Source organism: Leucopleurus acutus (genome assembly GCF_964270905.1).
Source record: "Leucopleurus acutus genome assembly, chromosome: 1".
Lineage (NCBI taxonomy): Eukaryota > Metazoa > Chordata > Mammalia > Artiodactyla > Delphinidae > Leucopleurus > Leucopleurus acutus.
The window spans coordinates 31788140-31812616 of NC_139142.1; the positions used below are offsets into that span (position 1 = coordinate 31788140).

The 24477-nt window shown below is 45.3% G+C and overlaps 1 protein-coding gene across 3 annotated transcripts in view; it reads right to left on the reverse strand.

The window, feature by feature from the left end:
* The window catches only part of SMOC1 (SPARC related modular calcium binding 1), a 152376-nt gene that overhangs the window by 73645 nt on the left and 54254 nt on the right, over positions 1-24477 (reverse strand). For all 3 annotated transcript variants that reach the window (XM_082838285.1, XM_082838287.1, XM_082838286.1), the window contains exons 2-3: positions 12520-12685; positions 11325-11437 (exon numbers count right to left, since the gene is read on the reverse strand). In XM_082838285.1, coding sequence (XP_082694411.1) covers positions 11325-11437; positions 12520-12685 — 279 coding nt within the window. The remainder of the gene's footprint in view (positions 1-11324; positions 11438-12519; positions 12686-24477) is intronic.

Sequence of the window (24477 nt, forward strand, 5' to 3'; positions counted from 1 at the left end):
TCTCCTTTGAGTATTCCTCATGTGACATAATTTCCTAACCTTCTCACCTTAGTTATCCTCCTGGATATGCTCCAGTTTGGCAATATCATTATGAAAGTTGGCAATCTCCTTTATGGCAGTCTCCTTTAAGAGGCAGTACAGAGTAGTGGTTAGGACCAAGAACCCTGGTGCCAGGCTGCTTGGGTTTGAATCCTGACTCTGCCACTTGCAAGCTGCATGACCCCGGGCAAGCTACTCAACTTCTCTGTGGCTCAGATTCCTTAGCTATAAAATAAGAATATCATAGTGTCTACTCATAGGTCATAGTGAGGATGGAATAAGTTAACGTGTGTCAGCCACTTATAAAACACCTTTGCACATAGTAAGTGCTATACAGGTGGTGGTGTTATTATCTGAAAAAGAAAAGAACAGCAGAGAGGGTGACTGAAACATCCTTCACTGAGTCTCCCCTTTTCCATAAGCAGCAGGAAGGCCAGAGAAGCAGGCCTCCATCCTTCCCTCCCTCCCTCCCAAGTACAACCCTCTGCAGAAGAGCAGCTGCAGATACCACCCAGAGCTTGTTCCTTTCATTTCCACAATAGACTGTAGGGACAGACTCACCAGAGGCTATGCAGAGGTCCGATGCTCGGCTGGGAGCACCCAGACCCTGCAACTTGCTCCAAAGCAAATGATGCCAGCCAATCTGAGAGAAGATGCTCAGTGGTCATAGGCCATTGGAGCAGTGGTTGGGGTAGGCAAGTCACCACAGAACACAATGGATACAGTGTTGGAGCTCCATCCACCCTCATCTTGCCCTCCTCTGCACCTGCGGGTGACCCAGGGGGTGCCAGTTCTCTCACTGAAAAGTTGACAGTGGTGGCTCTCACCATGTGTGAGAGATCAGATGAATCACTTACTAGACAAGTCCTCCCTGCACGTGGAGGCATCAGGCCCTGTCCCTGCCCTCATTTACAAAATTAAACATTTACTTTCATATGACCCCCAGTGGGTACAAGGATTTGTTCTTGGGTGATGAAAATATTCTGTCATTAGACAGTGGTGATGGTTACACAACTCTGTAAATACACTAAAAACCACTGAATCATACATTTAAAGGAATACATTTTATGGCACGTGAATTCTATCTTAATAGAGTTGCTATTTTAAATAACAAAACCAGGTGGCCAGCCCACAGGCCCCCGTTTGCCGACCTCTGGAAGAGCCCAACTAGCTCTCCCATTTTACGGTTGAGCAAAATGAGACCAAAGAGGAAGAAAACTAACACTTGCTGAACAGCAAGTATGTGCTGTGTTATGGGCATTTTCATGTAAATTATCATACGCAACATCTGGTTGTTTGGAACAAAAGCAATTCAATGAAAAACACATGTAAAACAAGTAGTAAGATGCCCTGGGCACAGTAGATGTTCAAATTGTCCTTTAACAGAAAAGGACAAAGAAAAGCAACAGCTGACCCAACAGTGGGTCTCTTGGCCGTTATGCCATCTGTACATAAAGGATGGACTTAAATATTTAACAGTGTGACTCCTTTGAAAAAAAGAAAAAAAAAAGTTGGCACAGTCCACTAAGACATACAGAACTGGCTGTGTTTGGAGACATCCAAAGGAACTGGTTATGCCTGGAGAAGCTCAGAACATTCCAGCTACGGATGCAGCCAGGCTCTTAGTACTTTACCTAGAGAGCCCTCTGCACTGTCTGAAGAGACATCCACACTATTGCTCTAGGTAAGATAGTTCCACATGACAAAAAGACGTAGCCCTTGGACTCAACAAAGATGGGACAAATCCTTTCCCCTAAGACGATGCTCAGCGCTCCAGCCTACCAACGTTTCATCAGCTGAGGTCAGCAAAGGTTCACTATTGATGAAAAACATCCCTACCTTCAGTACTTGCTGAGAACCTGGAAGAGGGAGACCCAGATGGTAAACCCAGGTGTTTCCAAGGCAAGCTAGTCACACAACTCAGCCCGCGGGGGTGATTTCAGGACGTGCAATTCTGTACTATGGGGGTGGGGAGAGGAGGTGCTAAAAAGAAACCTCAAGACCTGCTTCACAGCTCAGGCACCAGTACTTAGGAAACAAGCTGCAGTTCCCCAGGTTTTAGAAAATGCAACGGTAAGAGCTATAAAAATGCTGACGAGGGGGACCCACTGTCTTTGCCAAAAAACCACAGAACTTTCTCTTTGCACTTCCAACTTCTGAACAAAGCAACATCAAGAAGAAAATACAGCTCCCCAGATCCCTATGGCAAAAAAAAAAAAAGACCTCGGGAAATGAAAAAGCGTATATACATGTGTGTTGGTGTGGGGAAGAGTGATTAGAATGAGGAAAACTGTGTTTCCATATAAATTGTGAAATTTTTTGTTCTAGTTCTGTGAAAAATGCCAGTGGTAGTTTGACAGGGATTGCATTGAATCTGTAGATTGCTTTGGGTAGTATAGTCATTTTCACAGTGTTCATTCTTCCAACCCAAGAACATGGCATATCTCTCCATCTATTTGTATCATCTTTAATTTCTTTCATCAGTGTCTTATAATTTTCTGCATACAGGTCTTTTGTCTCCTTAGGTAGGTTTATTCCTAGATATTTTATTCTTTCTGTTACAATGGTAAATGGGAGTGTTTTCTTGATTTCACTTTCAGATTTCTCATCATTAGTGTATAGAAATGCCAGAGATTTCTGTGCATTAATTTTGTATCCTGCTACTTTACCAAATTCATTGATTAGCTCTAGTAGTTTTCTAGTAGCATCTTTAGGATTCTCTATGTATAGTATCATGTCATCTGCAAACAGTGACAGCTTTACTTCTTCTTTTCCGATTTGGATTCCTTTTATTTCCTTTTCTTCTCTGATTGCTGTGGCTAAAATTCCAAAACTATGTTGAATAAGATTGGTGAGAGTGGGCAACCTTGTCTTGTTCCTGATCTTAGTGGAAATGGTTTCAGTTTTTCACCATTGAGAACGATGTTGGCTGTGGGTCTGTCATATATGGCCTTTATTATGTTGAGGAAAGTTCCCTCTATGCCTACTTTCTGCAGGGTTTTTATCATAAATGGGTGTTGAATTTTGTCGAAAGCTTTCTCTGCATCTATTGAGATGATCAGACCCCGAATAGCCAAAGCAATCTTGAGAATGAAAAACGGAGCTGGAGGAATCATGCTCCCTGACTTTAGACTATACTACAAAGCTACAGTAATCAAGACAGTATGGTACTGGCACAAAAACAGAAATATAGATCAATGGAACAGGATAGAAAGCCCAGAGCTAAACCCACACACATATGGTCACCTTATCTTTGATAAAGGAGGCAGGAATGTACAGTAGAGAAAGGACAGCCTCTTCAATAAGTGGTGCTGGGAACACTGGACAGTTACATGTAAAAGTATGAGATTAGATCACTCCCTAACACCATACACAAAAATAAGCTCAAAATGGATTAATGACCTAAATGTAAGGCCAGAAACTATCAAACTCGTAGAGGAAAACATAGGCAGAACACTCTATGACATAAATCACAGCAAGATCCTTTTTGACCCACCTTGTAGAGAAATGGAAATAAAAACAAAAATAAACAAATGGGACCTAATGAAACTTAAAAGCTTTTGCACAGCAAAGGAAACCATAAACAAGACCAAAAGACAACCCTCAGAATGGGAGAAAATATTTGCAAATGAAGCAACTGACAAAGGATTAATCTCCAAAGTTTATAAGCAGCTCATGCAGCTCAATATCAAAAAAACAAACAACCCAATCCAAAAATGGGCAGAAGACCTAAATAGACATTTCTCCAAAGAAGATATACAGACTGCCAACAAACACATGAAAGAATGCTCAACATCATTAATCATTAGAGAAATGCAAATCAAACCTACAGTGAGATATCATCTCACACCAGTCAGAATGGCCATCGTCAAAAAAATCTAGAAACAATAAATGCTGGAGAGTGTTTGGAGAAAAGGGAACACTCTTGCACTGCTGGTGGGAATGTGAATTGGTACAGCCACAAAGGAGAACAGTATGGAGGTTCCTTAAAATACTACAAATAGAACTACCATATGACCCAGCAATCCCACTACTGGGCATATACCCTGAGAAAACCATAATTCAAAAAGAGTCATGTACCAAAATGTTCATTGCAGCTCTATTTACAATAGCCCGGAGATGGAAACAACCTAAGTGTCCCTCATCGGATGAATGGATAAAGAAGATGTGGCACATATATCTAATGGAATATTACTCAGCCATAAAAAGAAACGAAATTGAGTTATTTGTAATGAGGTGGATAGACCTAGAGTCTGTCATACAGAGTGAAGTAAGTCAGAAAGAGAAAGACAAATACCGTACGTTAACACATATATATGGAAAGAAAAAAAAATGTCATGAAGAACCTAGGGGTAAGACAGGAAAAAAGACACAGACCTACTAGAGAATGGACTTGAGGATATGGGGAGAAGGAAGGGTAAGCTGTGACAAAGCGAGAGAGAGGCATGGACATATATACACTACCAAACGTAAGGTAGATAGCTAGTGGGAAGCAGCTGCATAGCACAGGGAGATCAGCTCTGTGCTTTGTGACCACCTGGAGGGGTGGGATAGGGAGGGTGGGAGGGAGGGAGACGCAAGAGGGAAGAGATATGGAAACATATGTATAAATGATTCACTTTGTTATAAAGCAGAAACTAACACACCACTGTAAAGCAATTATACTCCAATAAAGATGTTTTTTAAAAAAAAAAAAGACTGAGGAAAAATGGGGAAAGCGCGGGTGCCAAACAGAGCTATATCAAGAAAGGCTGTTCCTGGAACATGGGGCTCAAAGTGGGAAACATAGTACATTTTTTTATGTAGCAGTAACATTACGAATGGTGTTTTATATTGTACAGTATTATTAGAACTACAATCCATCTACACAAAAAAATTAAAATGGATTGGGAATGTATTTGGTAACAACCGCTAATCGACCACATTATTGCTCAACACTAGAAGGCAATTTGGGAGTATGTATCAAATGCCTTAAAAAGTGCATGTCCTTTTGACCCCCTATTCAACTTCCATAAATTTAATCCCCAAATTTCCAGAATTCATGGTACATTCATACAATGGAATATAATGCAGCCATTTAAAAAAAGGAGGTAGAGTTATGTGTAATTAACCTGGAAATAAGTCCACAATATAATTAGTATAAGAAAGCATTAGAAAACGATATATGACATTTTATCATTTTTGTCCTAAATAATGATAAGTACACAAAGAAAAAAAAAACTAGTGGGTTATAGACTTAATTGTTACTACTTCAAAGAGATGAAATCACTGACTTTACCTTTCTACCTACGTACATCTGTATTGTCGGAATTTTTTTTACAAAGTGTATATAGCTTTTCTATTTAGAAAAAAATGAAAACATTTCTCTTTTGATTATTTGATTAAGTCTCTAATATACATATATACACACACTATGTAAAATAAGCATCTACAACACGTCACTCTACTAGCTGCAAAGTATGGCTATGCCGTAATTTGTTTAAGCGCTTCTCTACTGTGGATACTTAGATTGCTTCCAAATTTTTGCAACTATAAGCAGAACTTAGATGGAAATCCTTGTGGCTAAATATTTGCACGTATCTTTAATTATTTCTTTAGAATATATTCCTAGAAGTGAAATTTCAGGCTCAAGATGTGGGCACAATTAAGGACTTTTGACCCATATTGCAAAATTATCTCATAAGATGTCAGTGCCAATTTACCTTTTCAAGTACAGCGTGGAGGTAGCCTTTTCCCTTCACCCAGGCCTGAATATTACTATCTCTTTTCCAAGTGTGAACTATTTGGTAAGCAAAATGACACATCGTTATTTTTATTTGTATTTCTTTAATTACTAAGGAAAATATCATTCATAGTCACTTATTGTCTATTTGTTATTATTGTGTGACCTGCTTATTGATATCTCTTGCCCACTTTTCTACTAGGATCTTTTTCTTCCTGGTTTGTAAGAGTTTTTTGTCTAATATTAGCCTTTTGTCATTAAGGCTAAAATACGTCACTTGCCTTTTTGCTTTGTTTAAGGTATTTTTTATGTTCAGAAATTTTAAATTTGTATATATTTTCTCAACAAAAAAATCACTCAGAATTCCAAATTACTGAACTGTAAGTGGGCATTTGAAATACACCCTGTTGTACATATAGGGTCTTGTATACTAACTAGCTACTTCAATATATGTTCTCATATCTTTCCTGCATGTAAGCTCCTTGAAGGCACAGACCGTGACATTTCTTGACTCCACCATAGCCAACCAGCTCACAACCCAGAACGTAGCAGAGCTCCAAAATGTCTGAGATGCAAAAATATTGTGTCTGGGACCTGCTTTGAAGCAATCCAGTGTGGGGTGGGAGATGAAAATAGGGTAAAGATGAAACAGAATCAGCCACATGTTAATCATTGTTGAATCTGGGTGACAGGTAGGTACATGGAGTTCATTATACTATTATTTCTACTTTTTTGTATGTTTGAAAATTTCCATAAGCAAAAGGAGTTTTTTTTTTTTATGTCTGCTTGATTGATTGGTCAACAGCATCAGAGAGGGGACTTCTGGAATAACAATGGTAATGAAAATGAATTACATATGCATCAAGGACACTTCTGTAGCATAAAAAAGTCAAGAGCACAGGCCTTGAAATTAGGCACAAATCCTTAGTGACCTTGAACATGTTATTCAACCCCTCTGAAACTCAGTTTTCCAGTATAAATAAGGGTATTAATAACTACCTCAAAAGGTCCTAGTAAAGATTAATGGGTGTAAAACTCAGTGCCTGGTACCAAATAGCACTCAATAAAGAGTTGCCATCATTATTATTCAGTGCTGCATAAGCTTGACAAGCTCTAGCCAACATCCTGGTGGTGGTGATCCCATACCCTTCACTGCTGAAATCGCTACTACGGCTCTGACTTCAGTTCAGCATATTGGGCAGCAGAAAACAGCTTGGCAGAGGACTCGGTAGACCAGATGGCAGGAGTTACATTCCTGATACCCAGGGGGGAAAACAGATAGGACCACACCAAAGGACAAAACCAGTAGCTCCCAACCTTACTCAACAGGTCAGCAAAAAGCCTTAACTCCACATTCCAGTGACGCAGCCAAGAACAGGAGTGATGAAGCCCTTACAACAGCAGGTCATTCCCAACTTGGACTGAACCCTGGCATCACCTGGGAGCTTGAAATAATAACCATGTCTGGGTGCCTCTCCCAGAATTTGATTTAATGGTCTGAGATGTGGACTAGATATCAAGGTTTTTAAAAACCTACTGTTGTAATGTTTACCACTCTGCTGTGTGAGTTGGGCTGGGGGGTATCGAGGGAAGCGGTCAAGGGGAAACAAATTAGAGAACAGAGACCATTGCATCCCACATGAACCCCATTAAAGGCAACCCAGTCCTGTGGTCCCAAGCTGTGTCCCATGCCAGACAAACCCAGTCCCATTAGGGTCCTCTCACTCCCTCCGTAAACTTCAAGAGCATGTTACTGAGTAATAATTCACAGGACTGAAATATGTTATTAACACCAGGATGCGTGCATGTCAATATTCTAAACAATATTAAAACAATGTATCTGCTCTCTGGGTTTTGGTCATAAAAAAGAAACAAAAACCAAGAAGTCCAGCTAAGAGACAGTGGAGGCTGGAGGCGGGAGAAAAGCATTTTTTTTCTCCTAGCCTTTTGGCAGCCTGTCAGTACAACTGAAGCACACTCAAAGAGGCAGACTCATTTTGTGAAGTTATTGCAGTGTCTTTGATCAAGGGGAAAGGCACATCCATTTCAATCCCTGTAACGGGGACTGACCAGCTGTCTGGCTTCCTGGCTGCCCACCGGGGTGATCCAGCCTCGAGCCTGCAGACACATGGCAGTGCTTAGCGTGTCAAACAAATGAGGGGGCTCTTGACTGTCTCTCCACCCTTTGCTGCACTTCAGGGGCCCCCTCACTTAGCAATTCTGCCTGGACTAATCTGGAAGTTCCCCTCCCCGGCAAACACCACCTGGTCCAGCCTGGCCTCACCGAAACAAAAGCTGGCCAGCGGCTGTCTGTCACGAGGCAGCAAACGCTTCAGAACCAAGGGGGCAGGGGTCAACCGTTCTCATAAGTAACACACTCAGAATTACAGAGGTCTAGAGAAAGGGGGAAGAAAGGATTCCGCCTCCTCCTTATTACCCCCGTCTCAGCCCCAAACTCAGCTGTGAGGGGTTCGATTTTCTCCCGCATACATGAATTCTCAGCACAAAGATCACCTGCACTCTTTTCACTTGAAAAAATGATAAAGAATTGATGGGGGGGAAGGTTCGACAAAAGACTTTCTTTTCCTTAGGGGACATCATCTGTAACATCTTGGGAAGATTTGAGCAATAGAACCAGAGTAGAGATGGGGATAACGATGATGATAATGACAGATATCCGTATAGCATTTATGTGTTCCAAAGATTCTACATGTGTTAACTCATTTAATCCTCATCACAACCCTATGAGGTAAGCTACAGTAATACTCAATAATAGTAATAATAATAGTAACATGTAACACATATAATATAATAATAATTATTACCACATAGGACGATAATGGAGATCACAGTCTCCATTTTTCACATAAGGGTACTGTGACCCAGGGAAGTTCAGCGACGCGCCTGAGGTGATGCGTGCATGCATGCCCAGGCCATCTAGCTCCAGGAGCAGTGTGCTAACCACCGCACTAGACTGCCTTCCTCCAGTCTCCACCTCAGAGCCTCCTTTGTTTTTTTAATAGGCATTTTAATTTCTATAGAAAAGAAACAAACCAGTATAATATTCAAGTTAAAGGAGAGAACTTGATTAAACCTCTCAGAATGGAATTTTAGTACATATTTGTTTTTTATATAGATATGAATTTTAATATTTTTATACATTTCATCTAAAATTTTGCACCATACGTTTATTTTATTTATTATGATAGCTACACATTAAAGAGTCACATTTCTGGGAGAATTTTGAGATGGGGTGGAGTCACGATAAAACATGGGACGCTTCACGAATTTGCACGTCAGCCCTGGCCATGCTCATCTTCTCTGTATCGTTCCGATTTTAGTACACGTGCTGCCGAAGCGAGCACTCAGAGCCTCCTTTAAAGCTGCCAGTTCAGAGAACAGCAAGAGGATTGAGGGCTTTGGAGCTGGAGGGATCCGAGTTGGACTCCCAGCTCCCTGGCCACTCTGCGACCCGCTGTGATTGCTTCTTCTGTAAATGAGGACACTAACACCTACCTGGCAGGCTTGTGGTGAGACTTAAGTGAGAAAATGAATAAAAGCACCTCTCACAGGGTGGGCAGCCAAGGTCAGCTTAACCCTGTGGTTCTCGATCCTGGCTGAACACTTTTTTTTTTTCTTTTTTAAAACTCTACTTTACTGGTTGTCTTTTAATTTTATTTATGGATTATTATTATTTTTAAACATCTTTATTGGAACATAATTGCTTTACAATGGTGTGTTAGTTTCTGCTTTATAACAAAGTGAATCAGTTATACATATACATATGTTTTCATATCTCTTCCCTCTTGCGTCTCCCTCCCTCCCACCCTCCCTATCCCACCCCTCCAGGCGGTCACAAAGCACCGAGCTGATCTCCCTGTGCTATGCGGCTGCTTCCCACTAGCTCTCTATTTTATATTTGGTAGTGTATATATGTCCATGCCACTCTCACTTTGTGCCAGCTTACACCTTCCCTCTCCCCGTATCCTCAAGTCCATTCTCCGGTAGGTCTGCGTCTTTATTCCCATCCTGCCCCTAGGTTCTTCGCGACTTTTTTTTTAGATTCCATATATATGTGTTAGCATGCGGTATTTGTTTTTCTCTTTCTGACTTACTTCACTCTGTATGACAGACTCTAGGTCCATCCACCTCACTACAAATAACTCAGTTTCGTTTCTTTTTATGGCTAACTGGCTGAACACTTGAATCAGCGGGGAAACTTTAAAAAATACAGAGTCCCGACCTCACCACCCCTCCCATTTCCACTTTCACCTGCCCTCGGTCTGAAATCAGCAATCCCCTGGGCCCAGCCCCGAAATGAAACCTGAAACCCAGTGGACCAGAGGCCAGCCTACAGCCTTTGCCCCAAGACTCAGGATTACTGGGAAGCTGTGTAAGTCCTGAGGCCTCTGCTTCCAGCCCTCAGGTAGCAGTCCCCGGACGCTACTCCACTCCACAGAGGGAGTCTGGGCACCAGGCCCGTCCCAAGCAAGTGCTGACCCACCCTTGTCCAGTGGTCCTCCCCACTTTCTTAGAGCCACCTCCGCCCCTAGACTGTGTCCCCACCTGCAGCCTGAAAGCTTTACCACCCCTTGTCCCATGCTGCCCGTGTTCCAGTCTGTGCCAACTTCAACATAGCCGGCATTACTTTTACACAAGCTCTAGCCAGCAGATCATACAGGATCAGAGGTAGGACTGCCTGAAAGGAAATTTTAGAATCTGAGTGTATGCACACACGAGTGTACATGCACGCACATGCAGACACCACACACACACACAGATACCACATACCACACATCACACGCATATACCACACACACATACACAGGCACTCACATACACAGACAACCCCGCCCACACACGGAAACCACACAACACACACACACATGCAGATACCACACAACACACACATACACCGCACACAGACACACACACACAGACAACCCTCACACACACACACAGAAACCACACAACACATGCACACAATATCACACACCACACAACATACACCATACGCACACACAGATACCCACACACACAGACAACCCCCTACACACACACACACACACACACACACACACACACAGATACCACATGCCCACACATGCACTCACACTCCACAACCCCCAGACATTTTACACTCAAAGGGAGCAGAGCTTTGTTAGAGGTTTGGGGGCGGGAAGGAGGGGCATATAAAACGGGTCGTAATAAACAGTGAAGGGAATACGGGGGTTGCCCATGGAAACTGGCGAGGATAAGAAAAAATAATCAGTCTACATTTGACAGAAGAGAAAAATGAAGACAGCCAGCAGGGAGGATGGGGACCAAGCAATGCCAGTTTCCTGGCTCGTACCTGCATGAGCCTTTCAGGACCCACTGCCAGCTGGCAAGGGGTGGCATGGGGCCCAGGAGGGGGAGGCCGGCCCCAGAAAGCAACATGGAGGGTGTCAGAGAGTCCTCAGCTGTTTCCAGAAAGCGAGGCTCTCAGGGCCCTCCTGCTCCCAGGCCCTTCCCCCCAGCCTCAGCCCAGGACCCAGGCCTGAGAGACGTGGCCAAGGCCTACCTGGGTAAAGGAGCCATCCTCGCTGCACTCCGGGACAAACACCGCCTCCTGGGGCTTCTTGGCTTGCTCGAGGGCCTGAGCCCGCTCCAGGCGACACTTGCTCTGGCCAGCGTCTAAAAGAGGGAGGAGTGCATTTGAGATTCACTTGGATCCCACACAGGAGCCATGGACAAAGCAGCTGCTGGTTCTAGAAATGCTGGGGGAAAAGCACTCTGCCGTGCAGGGGGCCCACACACAGCCAGCTGGCTGTTCCAAGGGCACAAGGGCAGGGGCTGGTGAGTGCCACGTGGCCTCACCTTCCTCTTAGTGGTACTCAGAAAAGTTGGGTGGGGGGTGGTCATACTTATACGAAGGTCTGTTTATTCTTTCTCTCCCAAGTATCCCCAGGCCCTCCTAGGGAAAAAAATGTTCTGCTTCTATTATTTTTCACTGGGTTTATTCAAAAACATGCAAGCCCAAGGAGTCTCAAAGATGTTTTGTAGTTCAAGAACGGCAAGCACTTTCTTTGGGAAATCAGAATTCGAGAGCAGCTGGCTTAGCCTCCCACAATTCCTATAATAGCTCTGATCAGTCCAGGGGTCACAAACTCACATACCTACAGGGCGTAGGAAAGTGATATAAATTAGAGAAGGGGCTGGGCGTGTGAAGAATGGCATTCATCTTGGCAACACCATAGGGAGTGCTGAGGCCTGTGGCAAACTGGAAAACGGGAGGACGTAGCTACTACTCAGCTCCAGCCACATGTTTGCCTTGAAGGAGGGAACTCAGACGTAACATCACCAGAGCTTCCAATTTTTTATGGGAAGTACAAAAATCCAGACTTTTAGGTTGAATTTCCCAACTTTTAAATGCTGTCTCAAATGTTTTAAATATTTTTAAACATGCGAGCAGACCAAACAAAATACATCTGTTGGCCAACAATGTGGAATCCCTATTTAGGAGCCAGCCACAATGTCTTGCCATTTTAAGCACCTCTACAAAAAAAAATAATAATAATAAAAAATAAAAGCGCTAGCCAAATAGCACATCTCTCTAAGCCCTGGTGGCGGTGTTTAAAAGCCAGAAAAGTACTTATCCTTCACTGGGCCAGTCCTCCTTCCCACATTGCCCGGTGGAAAAGACATGGGGAGAGGTTGGCAAGTGAAATGAATATAGACTCATTCTGAGCTCTCCCTATGGGGACGTGCACACTCACCTTTGCATCTACCTCGATGTACCACACCCAGGGTTGGGTCTCGGCACTTGGCTCGCTGGTACTCACACATGGACTCGTAGGACCTGCCGTCAGAGGCACAGATAGGTTTGGGTTGAGTCCTGGAGCAGTGGAGGTTGCACTGAGGGTCACGGTCGCTTATGAGAAACTAGGTTGGAAAAAAAGTGAAAGGGTACAGAGGTTACTTTTGCAAGAAAAGTAAGGATGAGTCCATGACTTACAATACTAGTTTGCCCTTGGGAAGCAAGTCCAGAATAAACCGAAAGTTATTAAGCCCTAGAAGTGGTAGGAAACTAAGCAGCCACAAACTCTAACCAAGGAAGGCATCCTGTGCTCAGTAATTCACATACAGGATCTCATTAATCCTCACAACCCTATGGAATAGGAACTACCTACTTTGTAGATAAGGAAACGGAAGGCTAGAGAGAGGTAACTTGCCGGGTTTTACACAGCTCTAAGTGGTGAATTTGAACCTAGATTGGTCAGAGGTCAAATCCAAGCTTTCACCATTGGGACAGTTGGTGTCCTGGTCCATGCTGACGGTCTCTGCACTTGGCTCTATTTGGGTACCTCCCCAAACCAGGAACTCACTAGCAATCTCTACTTTCCATCTTTGGAAAGTTTTATTGATTAGAAAGTAGTACTGAGCCCCCAGATCTATCACCTTTCCATTCTGCCCACTGCTCTCTGGCAGAATACAAGTTAAGCAATTTTCTATGAGAAAGGAATTTCCTGATTTAATATATCATCATCATCAGATTGTGAAATGCGGAGTTAAACAGTTTTCTTTACTGCAGGACTTCCCAGACACCTTTGGTACATTCGCACGCATTATGAATCTCCAAGAGGTAGAGCAGATTAAAGATACATAGCTGCAAAGTATTTGCTACTCTTCCTGTTGAGCTGTGGAGTCTAATTTCCCTCCTTTGAATCTGGACCAGCCTCAGTAACTTGCTTGACCAATAAAATGCTGTGGCAGTGATGTTCTGGGACTTTTGAGCAAGGTTACATGAAGCCTTGCAGTTCCTTCCCGGGCCTCTTGCAACACTCACTCTGGGGGAAACCAGCCACCATGTAAGAAGCCCAACAACACTGAGACTGCCATGCTAGGAGGAAGCCCAAGCTAACATGAGGCGAAACCAAGTGGAGAGAGAAATGCCCAACCAACATGGGCACAGAGACACGTGAGTGAGGAAGCCTTCAGATGAGTCTAACCTCAGCAATCATCTGACTGCAACTAACAGAGATGAAAAGGAGTAACTGCTTGAGAGACCCTGAGCAAGACCCGCCCAGCTGAGCCCAGTCAACTCGCCAGAACCGTTGAGAGTTAATAAGTTGTTGTTTTAAGCCATTAAGTTAAAAAAATTTTTTTCTATTGAAGTACAGTTGATTTATGATGTTTCAGGCGTACAGCAAGGCATTAAGTTTCGAGTGGTTTGTTACACAGCAATAGATAACCAGATCAAGAGCATATGTGATTATGTATCTCCCAAACTTATTTGACCATGAACCCCTTTCCCAGTGAACCCCTGTTAACAACTGCAGAATACAGCTGGAAAACAATAACTGGACAGTACAATCCACAACTCACCCCTGCACAGGATCAACTTCCCTCAGGCTGCCCCTGCTTAAAACCCTTGAGTGGTGCCCCTCTGTCCCTGGGGACCTTCACATGGTCTCCTGGCCTGGCAGATCTGACACTGGGGCCCCTTCTCTGGCCTCAGCTCTTCCTGTTCTATCCCCACCTTGCTCCCTGCTGGTCGGGCACACTGGCCTACTTTCCAGTTCCCAAATGGGCTACATTTGCTCCTACCCCTGGGCCTTTAGACACACTGTTCCTTCTCCCTTTCCTCCCACCCCTACTCAGATTTGGGTTCATCTGGGAGGTTCTCCCTGACTCTCACAGGTGAGGACAGGTCCCCCTCTAATAACCTCTCACCCACCCCACACTTTTCCTTCAGGGCTCGTAACACAGTTTGATGATGAATTGATTTGTGTGATTTGATTAGCAATGGAATCCCCCACTCTGAGCTCCAAGAAGACAAGGATTCTGTCTCTTCTGTCTGTGAATACATCTCCAGCATCCAGCACAATGCTGGAGTACTTGATTATTTGTGGGATGAACGCATCCCTGAAGCAGCCTTTCCCACACAGCATTTACCTCCAAACCAGCTGGTGTGACGTGACAGGCCTGGTCTCCCAGGCTCCTGCCACCCCTGGGGATCACTGGGCCACTCCCCTACCCCACCCCCCATCTCCCTTTCTAAGCTTTTCCCCTCCCTCTCACATTACATGGTGGGCAGAGGTGGGCCACAGCTTCTTGCCCTAGCTCCACTTCAGAACATAAGTTATCTCCGAGGCTGAGAGGTGGGTCTCTTCTCTCTCCATCCCCAACCCGGGCTCCTCTGCCACTACAGCCCTGTAAGCCTCCGACCCACTGGGCACCAGGGAAAACTTGGGACCCAAAGGTCCAGCTGAATGATGCAGGCTTGGAAGCCCTGGCTGTGGGCACCTGGATGCGCACAGGACCCAGGTGGCTGCAACCAGCAAAGCTGGACTAGAAGTCTCTCTTCTTCCCTCAGACTCATTCCTCATCTGTCTGCAGCCTAGAAATGCAGCCAGACCTGGCTCTGTAGTTCTGCCTGGTGAGCAGCAGGCGCCGGCCAGAGGCTGGGATCAGTGTTCTCACACTCTGGCTTGCAGGCCAACCAGTAGCCTCAAAGCTGTCCAAGAACAGATCAAGACACTGCTGTCACGCTACTCTCTCCTGGTCCGTGGAAGTCAGGGCTACTTACATGAAGTCAGACCCTGCTTTTAAGACCTATTTGTTAGTTATTTTGCCATGTCAATCCCCAGGAGCCAGGGAACAGCATGCCCTTTGTTCTCACGATCACACAAGGAGAGAAATACCCGTATCTTCTAACACCTGGGAAAATCAAGGAACTCATCCTTGGTCACAGAGGGATCTGGTTGCCAGACCTTAAGTCTGAAGAGTGATAATAATAAGTGCTGATAATCATACGTCACTTACGATACGTTAACTAATTTAACCTTCCCAATAGCCCTAGGAGGCAGGATACGCTAAGTGTGCGTCAGTGCTGAACTTGACACCCAGGGCCTGGCTCCAGAGCCACGCTCCTAACCACTACACTGAACTGCCTTGAATTATCACAGAGTAACACTGCAAACAGAAACTCTGACCCAATTGCAAAATTGGATTCAGTTTGGGATTAGCAGATACGAACTACTATATAAAAAGCAAAAAAACAAGGTCCTACTGTATAGCACAGGGAACTATATTCAATATCTTGTAATAAACTCTAATGGAAAAACAACAAACAAACAAACAACTGGATTCCCAAGTCAAAAACTGTTTACCAAGAGCCTACTCCATGTGAGACACCAACTGCTGAAGATCAGATAAGACAGCCCTGCCCTCCAGGCACTTTAAACCTACTGTGAGAATCTCCTCATACAGCTTTGTTCACCTTCAAAAAAGAGGAATTGTGGAAGACACGGTTTCTTTTCAAACTCAAAGAGGTTGCCCTGTTGTCTCTTCACAGCTCGTGGGAGAGGGGAGCTGCAGGCATCCCTGTGGTGTTGAAGAACAGGCCATAAATTTGGTTTGGAAATGGTTTGCCCGGGGCCAACAGAGATGCCATGGCAGCTCTGCCGAGACCAGCTTCATAACTAGGGGAACACTGCGTGGAGACAGACAGGTTAAAGGCAGCTTCAGAAGAAGCCCCACCTGTCTCCACACATGGAGATCCTTCCAGCTTCAGAAGAGCTCCCAAAAGGGTCCATCTAGAAATGACTGGCCCCCAAGGCCAAGGGAAAAAGTTCTGAAACAGTCCAGGACCGTTGCTAAAGACCATCTCCAATCATCTGTGGTGACTAATTTTTATCTATTTTAGGAACCAAAAAAGACAATGAGTTCTATAAAATGGAGGTTTTGTTTTTTTTTTTATTGAGGTATAGTTGATTTACCATTTTGAATAAGCTTCTGGTGTACCATCAGTGATACACAATTTTTAAAGATTATACTCCATTTATAGTTATCACAAAATATTGTCTATATTCCCTGTGCTGTACAATATAGCCTTATTTATAAGGCTGTATTGTGCAGCTTATTTATTTTATACATAGCTGCCTTTACCTCTTAATCCTTTACCCCTATCTTACCCCTCTCCCCTTCCCTCTCCCCACTGGTAACCACTAGTTTGTTCTCTATATCTGTGAGTCTGTTTCTTTTTTGTTATATTCACTAGTCTGTTGTATTTTTTAGATTCCACATATAAGTGAGGTCATACAGTATTTGTCTTTCTCTGCCTGACTTATTTCACTAAGTGTAATGCCCTCCAAGTCCATCCATGCTGTTGCAAGTGGCAACATCTCATTCTTTTTTATGGCTGAGTAGTATTCCATTATATATATGTATGTATATATATATATACATATATATATATATATATGTATATATATATATATACACCACGTCTTCTTTGTCCATTAATGACTATGCCCTAATAGGTTCACCCAAACCTCCAGGGACCCTAGGGCATTACTTGGGTCCACAAACACTGCTTGTTCAGCCATCCACTGATCCACTTTTATACTTAACAAGCAAGCACTACGATGCCCCCTGCATGCAAGGCATGGGAAGCAGAACACAGCCAGCATAGTCCTGCCCTCAACGAGCTTGCACTCTAGGGTGGAAAGAACAAGCAACCTGACATTGATCGTGCAGCAAGGGAACAGGATACCACAGGACCAAGAGAAGATTTCATTCTTGGGACTCAGCAATGCTACAAAGCCACAGAGTCCAAAAGAACTTTCTGCAGTGATGGACATGTTCTATATCTGTGCCATCCAATGTGGAAGCCACAAGCCACGTGTGGCTATGAAGCACTAAATCGTAGCTAATGCAACTGAAGGACTAAATCTTTAGTTGCATTTAGTTAACTTAAATTTGCATGGCCATATGTGGCTAGTGGCTGCCAGACTGAAGAGCACAGCTATTGTGGGGAGGGGCGGGGGGTGGGGAGAGAATGGCTCACCCTCACTGGAGTTTCTCCTAGTTGAGCCAAGCTACGACAGACTGGACCAAGAAGCAGATCCTGCGATAATATCTGCATTTGGAAACTGGACATGAAATCATGAATTCGTTATTATGGGTTTCAACAGCAGAACATCCCAGGAGTTCAACACAGTCCACCTGCAGTCACAAAGACAGATTTTTCTTCTGTTCTGGAGACGAGAGGGACAGGCTGCAAGTACCCAGGACCTCCCATGACTGGGTCATTTCTCTCGGCCCACAGACAAAGCTTGAAGGGTCTGAGTCACCCTGCTGGAACTGAACCCCCGGGCCACAGAAGTCTGTTGTGGGCTCAAGAGCAATCAGAGTTGGTGGAAATTTTTGGTGCTGGGCAGAGGCAAGCTGTCTCCCCGATGAGGCAGACGCTGAACCATTTCCCTCTGGGGAGGAAATAGTATTTTCATAAAAATCCTCACATCCATTCCCTTCCTTCTTCCTCACCAAAAGACAACAAAAACAAAATAATTATGTTAAGTATGATTGTGTAATACAGAAACCAAACAAAAGGGGCCGGGACAATTGTGCATTTGCAAACGGTTCCTATTCCCTCCCTCTCTCCTTGGGGAGTGAGCGATTCCAAAGCAAACACACAGCATTTTGTGTTCTGCTCACATTTGTAAAGTAGGACAAGCACTTGAAATACATAAAAACAATCCATCCTTCCTACTGGAAAAGTAAGCTGCCGATGGGGGCTGTGTTCACCAGAGAAGAGATGGGGGTAAATGAAATCAATGTTAGACCTACAGTCCCTTCTGTCTGAAATGCGCACACGTTGATCCTTGCCCTCAGGTTCCAGAAGAGTAGAATGTAAACCCTGCCACAGCTTTTGCTCAGGGAGACCACTCCAGTACCACAAGCTGTGTTAGGTTTGACAGACTGCCAAGTTTCCATGACAATAGAGGGAACAACAGAGGCAGCCTAAGGTTCCATCTGGGAGGAGATGTTCAATTCTTTATAATAGGGAGTTGGTTTCACAGACTTAACTTCCACCTGTACCATGCTGATTTCACCAGCATCTAAAATTCTAAAAAGGCATCTTGCTGGAAACATGCCTATATCTGTATTTTTCCCAGGTATAGAAGAGGGGGCAGGAACTGTACTCTACAACCAGGGCAATGGTTTGGAAGTGTGAGGTCCACAAGTTGGAGGAGCAAGTGGCATTCCCTTTATGATATCAGACTAAAAATCACAGGCCAAACTCAAATAATTTGAGGGTTTTTTTTAAATAAATTCATTCGTAACACAGCTTCGGCTACTCGCTTTTAACTTTTTTGTTTCACTCATCAATTGCTGGAAAACAAACCACCCCCATACTTAGTGGCTTCAAACTATTCATCGTTTCTCCCAATTCTATGGGTTGGCTGGGCTCAGCTGGGAGGTTCTTCTGATCCACATGGTTTCAGCTGAGATAACATCCAGGCTGCGTTCATCTGGGAGCATGGCTGGGGCCTGGAGCCTGGCTGGGCCTCTCTCTCCAGCAGGTTTTCTTCTTTTATCCATGATGACTTCTTTCAATCCTAAATCTCATGTATAGATGTTTGACTTTTTGCCACCAAACTTTCTCCCAAGTTCCAATTCCACACCGCCACTGAAGTCATCATCCTAAGAAGCAAATGCTTTCATGTTTCAAACACTACTGTTAACTTCCTTGGAGCTCCTGCTGCCTTGTGTTCATACGTCTATCAAAACCCTTGATATACTTCATTATCATTTATGTAGGTACATGTCTAGAAAAGACTGTGTCTTATTCTTCTTTATGTACACAGGGCCTAACCCAGTGCCTGATCCAATGCAGTTGTTCAATACATGTTTGAAGAATGAATGGGTGAATATCAAACCTTACCTAAAAGATATCCTTTTTCTATCACTTACTATAAAAAGAGATATTCTTTGTCCAACCACCACCAAAAGCTTAACACTCTCAAATGCATAGAATAATGGAAGCTGTTGGGTCCCTTTTTTTTTTCTTTTAAGAAAAATCTATCAGATAAAGAAAGCCGTACATTAACCATTGGATTTTCCCCTTGAATTTAAGGAAAGGAAAAAAACATCCCTGAGTCACTGAAGAGAATGTAGCTGAGCGGCTGAGACAGTAACCATATGCCCACAGTATCATCATAAGATATCATCAGTAATTGTCCCTAGAATTCATTCCCAGTGAAACTGGCCTTAGCCTGAGAATTTTCCTCACAAAGCCTTGGAAGGCTTTCCACCACCCTGCAGATAAGTCATGTCACCCACAAGTCTGGCAGTCATCTGAGATGCCCAAGGTTGCGAAGCCTGAAGTGAGTTATGTTAAGGCAGGAAACTCTGACAATTTAACAGCCAATGTGATTAGCACTCTGGTTCTTCTGAGCTACCATATGCACATACTTGAGTAAGAACAACAGCCAGATTCATTTATTAATCATATTTTTGACACCCTGAATTTATTTTTTCCATAGAATCAATGTTATAAATAATGGTGAGTGTCCCAACCCAATCTGCTAATGTCTACTTGGAAGGAAGAGAAGGAGGAGCCCTACCCCGTGTGCCTGCTGAGTAGGTAACGGGCACGGTCAAGGCCCCCAGTGCCAGCCCCCCAAACTGGGTGGAAATCCTTGGCCCCCTTGTGCTGCTCCTTCCTGCCTCGGGATTTGGCACGTGTGGGCCCTTTTCCCTGGACTGTGCTTCCACCTCATAAACTCCTATTTATCCTTCAATCTCAGTGCAGATGCTGCTTCCTCAGGGCATCTGACTTCTCTGCTAAGTCAGGACCCTGTGATAAGCCTCCACACACCCTACACTTTCCACTGTGGCCTGGGTCACGATTGTAATTAAATAACCAACTATTTAATTATATGTTCCTTGCCCCTCCTCCCCACTAAGCTGAAAGCTCCCTGCAGGCAGGAACCACAGTCTGCTGGGTGTCACCCTGCTGAATCCCCAGTGCCCAGCAGGGGCCTCGCCCAATAGATGCAATAAATATCTATTGAGTGAATGAATGAAGAGTAAACTGAGGCTTGGCCAGGTTGAGCTAGTAAGTGGTAGACCACGCCTCTCAGTCTGACTCAGTGGCCCAGATTCTTTCTGCTACACCTCACTGCCTCCTTCAAGGCAGGATGGCGAGCGCTGAGCCCCGGAGGGTGGAGCTGGGGGCTGTCTGTTGTTAGCTCTGGCGTCAGTGGCTGGGGTCTTAGCGGCGGCCCCTCTGGTGGACAGCAGAGGAGGAGGACTCGGCAAGCAAAGGGAGCTTTCCACAAGGAGGGATTTTTTTTTTCCCCGTTATGTTTGTAAGTCCAAGTCCAGCTCAAGTTTTTAGACCTCAGGCACTAAATAGCATTTCTGGGAGGTACGTCTGCTCTTGAAAGGGGGAATAGCAGTGCCTGGAACAAAAAGTCGAGAACCAGGGGCTTCCCTGGTGGTGCAGTGGTTGAGAGTCCGCCTGCCGATGCAGGGGACACAGGTTCGTGCCCCGGTCCGGGAAGATCCCACATGCCGCGGAGCGGCTGGGTCCGTGAGCCATGGCAGCTGGGCCTGCGCGTCCGGAGCCTGTGCTCCGCAACGGGAGAGGCCAAAGCAGTGAGAGGCCCGCGTACCGCAAAAAAAAAAAAAAAAAAAAAAAAAAGTCGAGAACCACGTTCCAGACGTCTAGCTGCATGCAGCTCGGCCGCTCGCTCTCCAATCAGGCACTGTCCGCCTCCCGTCACCAGATTCACCATCCTCACAACCAGACTTTGGCCTTTTTCTCCAAGGACCGCGTCTTTGGGAACAAGGAGCCGTTTCACATGAGAACATCACTCACCCACCCTCTATCTAATCCATCATCTGCCCTGAAAATCCACATCCCCATTTCTGCCAGCTCGCTCTCACCCTTCCCTGACCCCAGAGCCACGGCATTTACACAGGTGCAAAGGAGGGCCTCGATCAGGGCCGCCTCAGAGTGGGGCTCCCGGAGATGGAGGAGGGGAGATAAGGGAGGTCAAAGGGAAGGGGAGGTCTGCAGTATCAGCGGCGTCTGCTCTTCTTCTCCACACCTCCACGAGCGAGGCCTGACAACAGCACGCCCGATTAAAGGGCTTTTCACGCTGCTGAGGGAAAGCAGACGTCCCCCTCCAGCTGTTTGGCAGCTGGAACCACTTCTGTTGCTTTAGCCAGGAGAGGCCTGACCCCTGTCACCCCAGCCTCACCCCCTCCCCAAGGGAGGAATTTTGTGGTCACCCCAGCCTGTCCACCCAGTTTCCCTCCTCCACTGCGCCCCCCACAGTACAGGAATGATGGAGCAGGACCCAGGGGACAAGGCTGTCTTACATCAGGTGCCGTTGTGGGGGAGGGGTGGGGGAGGGTCAGTGGGTTTGACATAGCAGCTGGGACCCTGGATGGAAAGAGGCACTAACAAGGCTGCAAAGGTAAAGCTTCTAACTCACACAGACCCTGTCCACACCCCCAAACCATGCCCCATGCCAGCCTCTTAGAAAGGCGGGCACAGATCAAGTGTGGGTTAGGGCCTAGGTCATCAGATTTCCAAAATATGAAGCATTCTTCCAAGTGAAAGGAGCCAGACTCAAAAAGCTACATACTGTCTGGGTCCATTTACGTGACAATCTGGAAAAGGCAAAACTATACGGATAGAAATCAGGTCTGTGATTGCCGGGGACTGGAGGTAGGGGGAGAAGTATGAGAGAGTGGGAGAGGTGGCAGTAGTCTCTATCTTGAGTATGATGGTGGTGATGGAACTACAAAAATTTGTTAAAAACCATCAAAGGGTACACCTCAAAAAGGTGAAGTGGGGCTTCCCTGGTGGCGCAGTGGTTGAGAGTCCACCTGCCGATGCAGGGGACACGGGTTCGTGCCCCAGTCCGGGAAGATCCCACATGCCGTGGAGTGGCTGGGTCTGTGAGCCATGGCCGCTGAGCCTGCGCCTCCGGAGCCTGTGCTCCGCAACGGGAGAGGCCACAACAGTGAGAGGCCCGCGTACCGCAAAAAAAAAAAAAAAAGGTGAAGTGTACTGCGTATAAATCCTATCTCAATAAACAAAAAAGAGAAAAGCACAAAACTGAAGAAAAACATCAGACCTCCCATAGGTACACAAAGAGGTTTCTGGAGATTTCTCCTCCCACCCCCTTCAATGACCAGGCATCAGGCTAGGTGCATTGGGGGTTATGAAAATAAACAAGAACAAAGGCCCTGCCCCCAAAAGTGGATCCGGTTGCCAAGACGGACATGTGTACAGCTAACTCCATCAGGACATCATTTTCAAAACCAGCAACCAGGAATCAAAGCCTAAGTCACAAACAGACAAAAGGATAGACTATTTGAAAATGGGATGCCAGGAAGTCCAAGATGTAAGATGGCTAACTCTTTAAGAGAGAGAGGAGAGGAGAGGAGAGGAAGGAAAAAGAGGCATCCATTCAGCAAAGAATAACTGAGCACCTATGCTGAGTGTTGGGGACAGAGCAGCTGGCCCCATGTTCTGAGGGGTCAGAGCGAGAGGTTAATGCAGACTGCAAGGATGCAGGAGGATTTCTCAGAAAAGGGGCCGTGACCGGGTGGTAAAGGATTTCGACAAGGAGGAAGGGTTGTTAAGGGCATTCTAAGCAACAGCAACAGGTACACAAAAGTAAAGAAGCAAATTCGAAAGATAGTTTTGAAATGACCATTTATGGAAGACATAAGGCTTTAGGGCCAGGTTTGGGGTGAGATCATGGAGGGTCTTAAAACTCCCATTTGCCTTTTGTTTCCTGAAAGAATTGGAAGCCAGTGAAAAAAGTAAAAGACAAGATCAGACGTGAGCTTTAGAAACCTCTGGCAGGGATGTGAAAGACAACAGAGAGACTGATTAGGGGGTTTCTATAGCTGAACATAAAGGCAGGAGGAATTTCGAGAAGAGGGGGCCTACATGAGCCAAGGAAGTGGCTGAGTGAGACAACTGGGTGAGATAAAAGCACCAAGAACCAAATAGCTGTCTGTGGGGAGTGGGATTGCGGCCCGGTGGAGATGCTCTGTGTTCTCCATCACAGCCCGGAGGGACTTCCGCGAGGCTAGGAAGGGAAAGGCCGGGGGGTCGGGGCACGGGGATGCCACAAGCACGCGTGTCGGCAAGGAAGAAGGAGACACGGCGAACAGGTAGAGATGAAAATATTTCTTTGAACGAGCGGAATCCCTTAGCTTAAAAACCGTTTAGGTTTTAGCCCTCCTCGATCACCGACAGGGCGACAAGCCTTCTGATCAGAGGCACAAAGCATTTATTTTTGTTTCCCGCTTGCAAGAGCCCAGTCACTAAATTCTAGCCAATGGAACTCAGGAAGCGAGGGCATAGAGAAAGTCACTGGCCCATCCCCCCACCCCGCATCCCTCAAACTCTGCCACCAGTGTAAGTAAAAACACCTTGCTCTCCAAATCAAATAAACAGAGTGCTCTCCAGGACCCAGATTTTTTTTTTCAGTTCTCTCAACCCATTAGCCCCGGAAAAAAATAAAGGTTACGTTGATGATATTAAGAAGGAACAACAAAGTGGTCTTGTACCCAGGGTACATCCAAGAGATGGTGGATTACAAGAGAACTCAGACTTGGGATGCAAAGCAAAGAGGACAGCGAAGGTGTTCCTAAGTACCTGTTTTGCTCTAAGTGCCAATTCATCTCAATGACACACACGTCTGGCAGTCAGCGTTTGCTAAATTAGCACTATCTCTCTACCTGGCAAGAGCAATTTATTCCACCGAGCCTAGTGGTTCCTTACAAGGTTATCCTTGGACACTCCCACAGGCTCTGCCCAGGGACATGCTTCAAGTTTCCAGTGGGTATTACTAAGAATGGAACTATCTCACACATCACTGAGCATCCTGGCTACTGGCGATGGGGCCCAG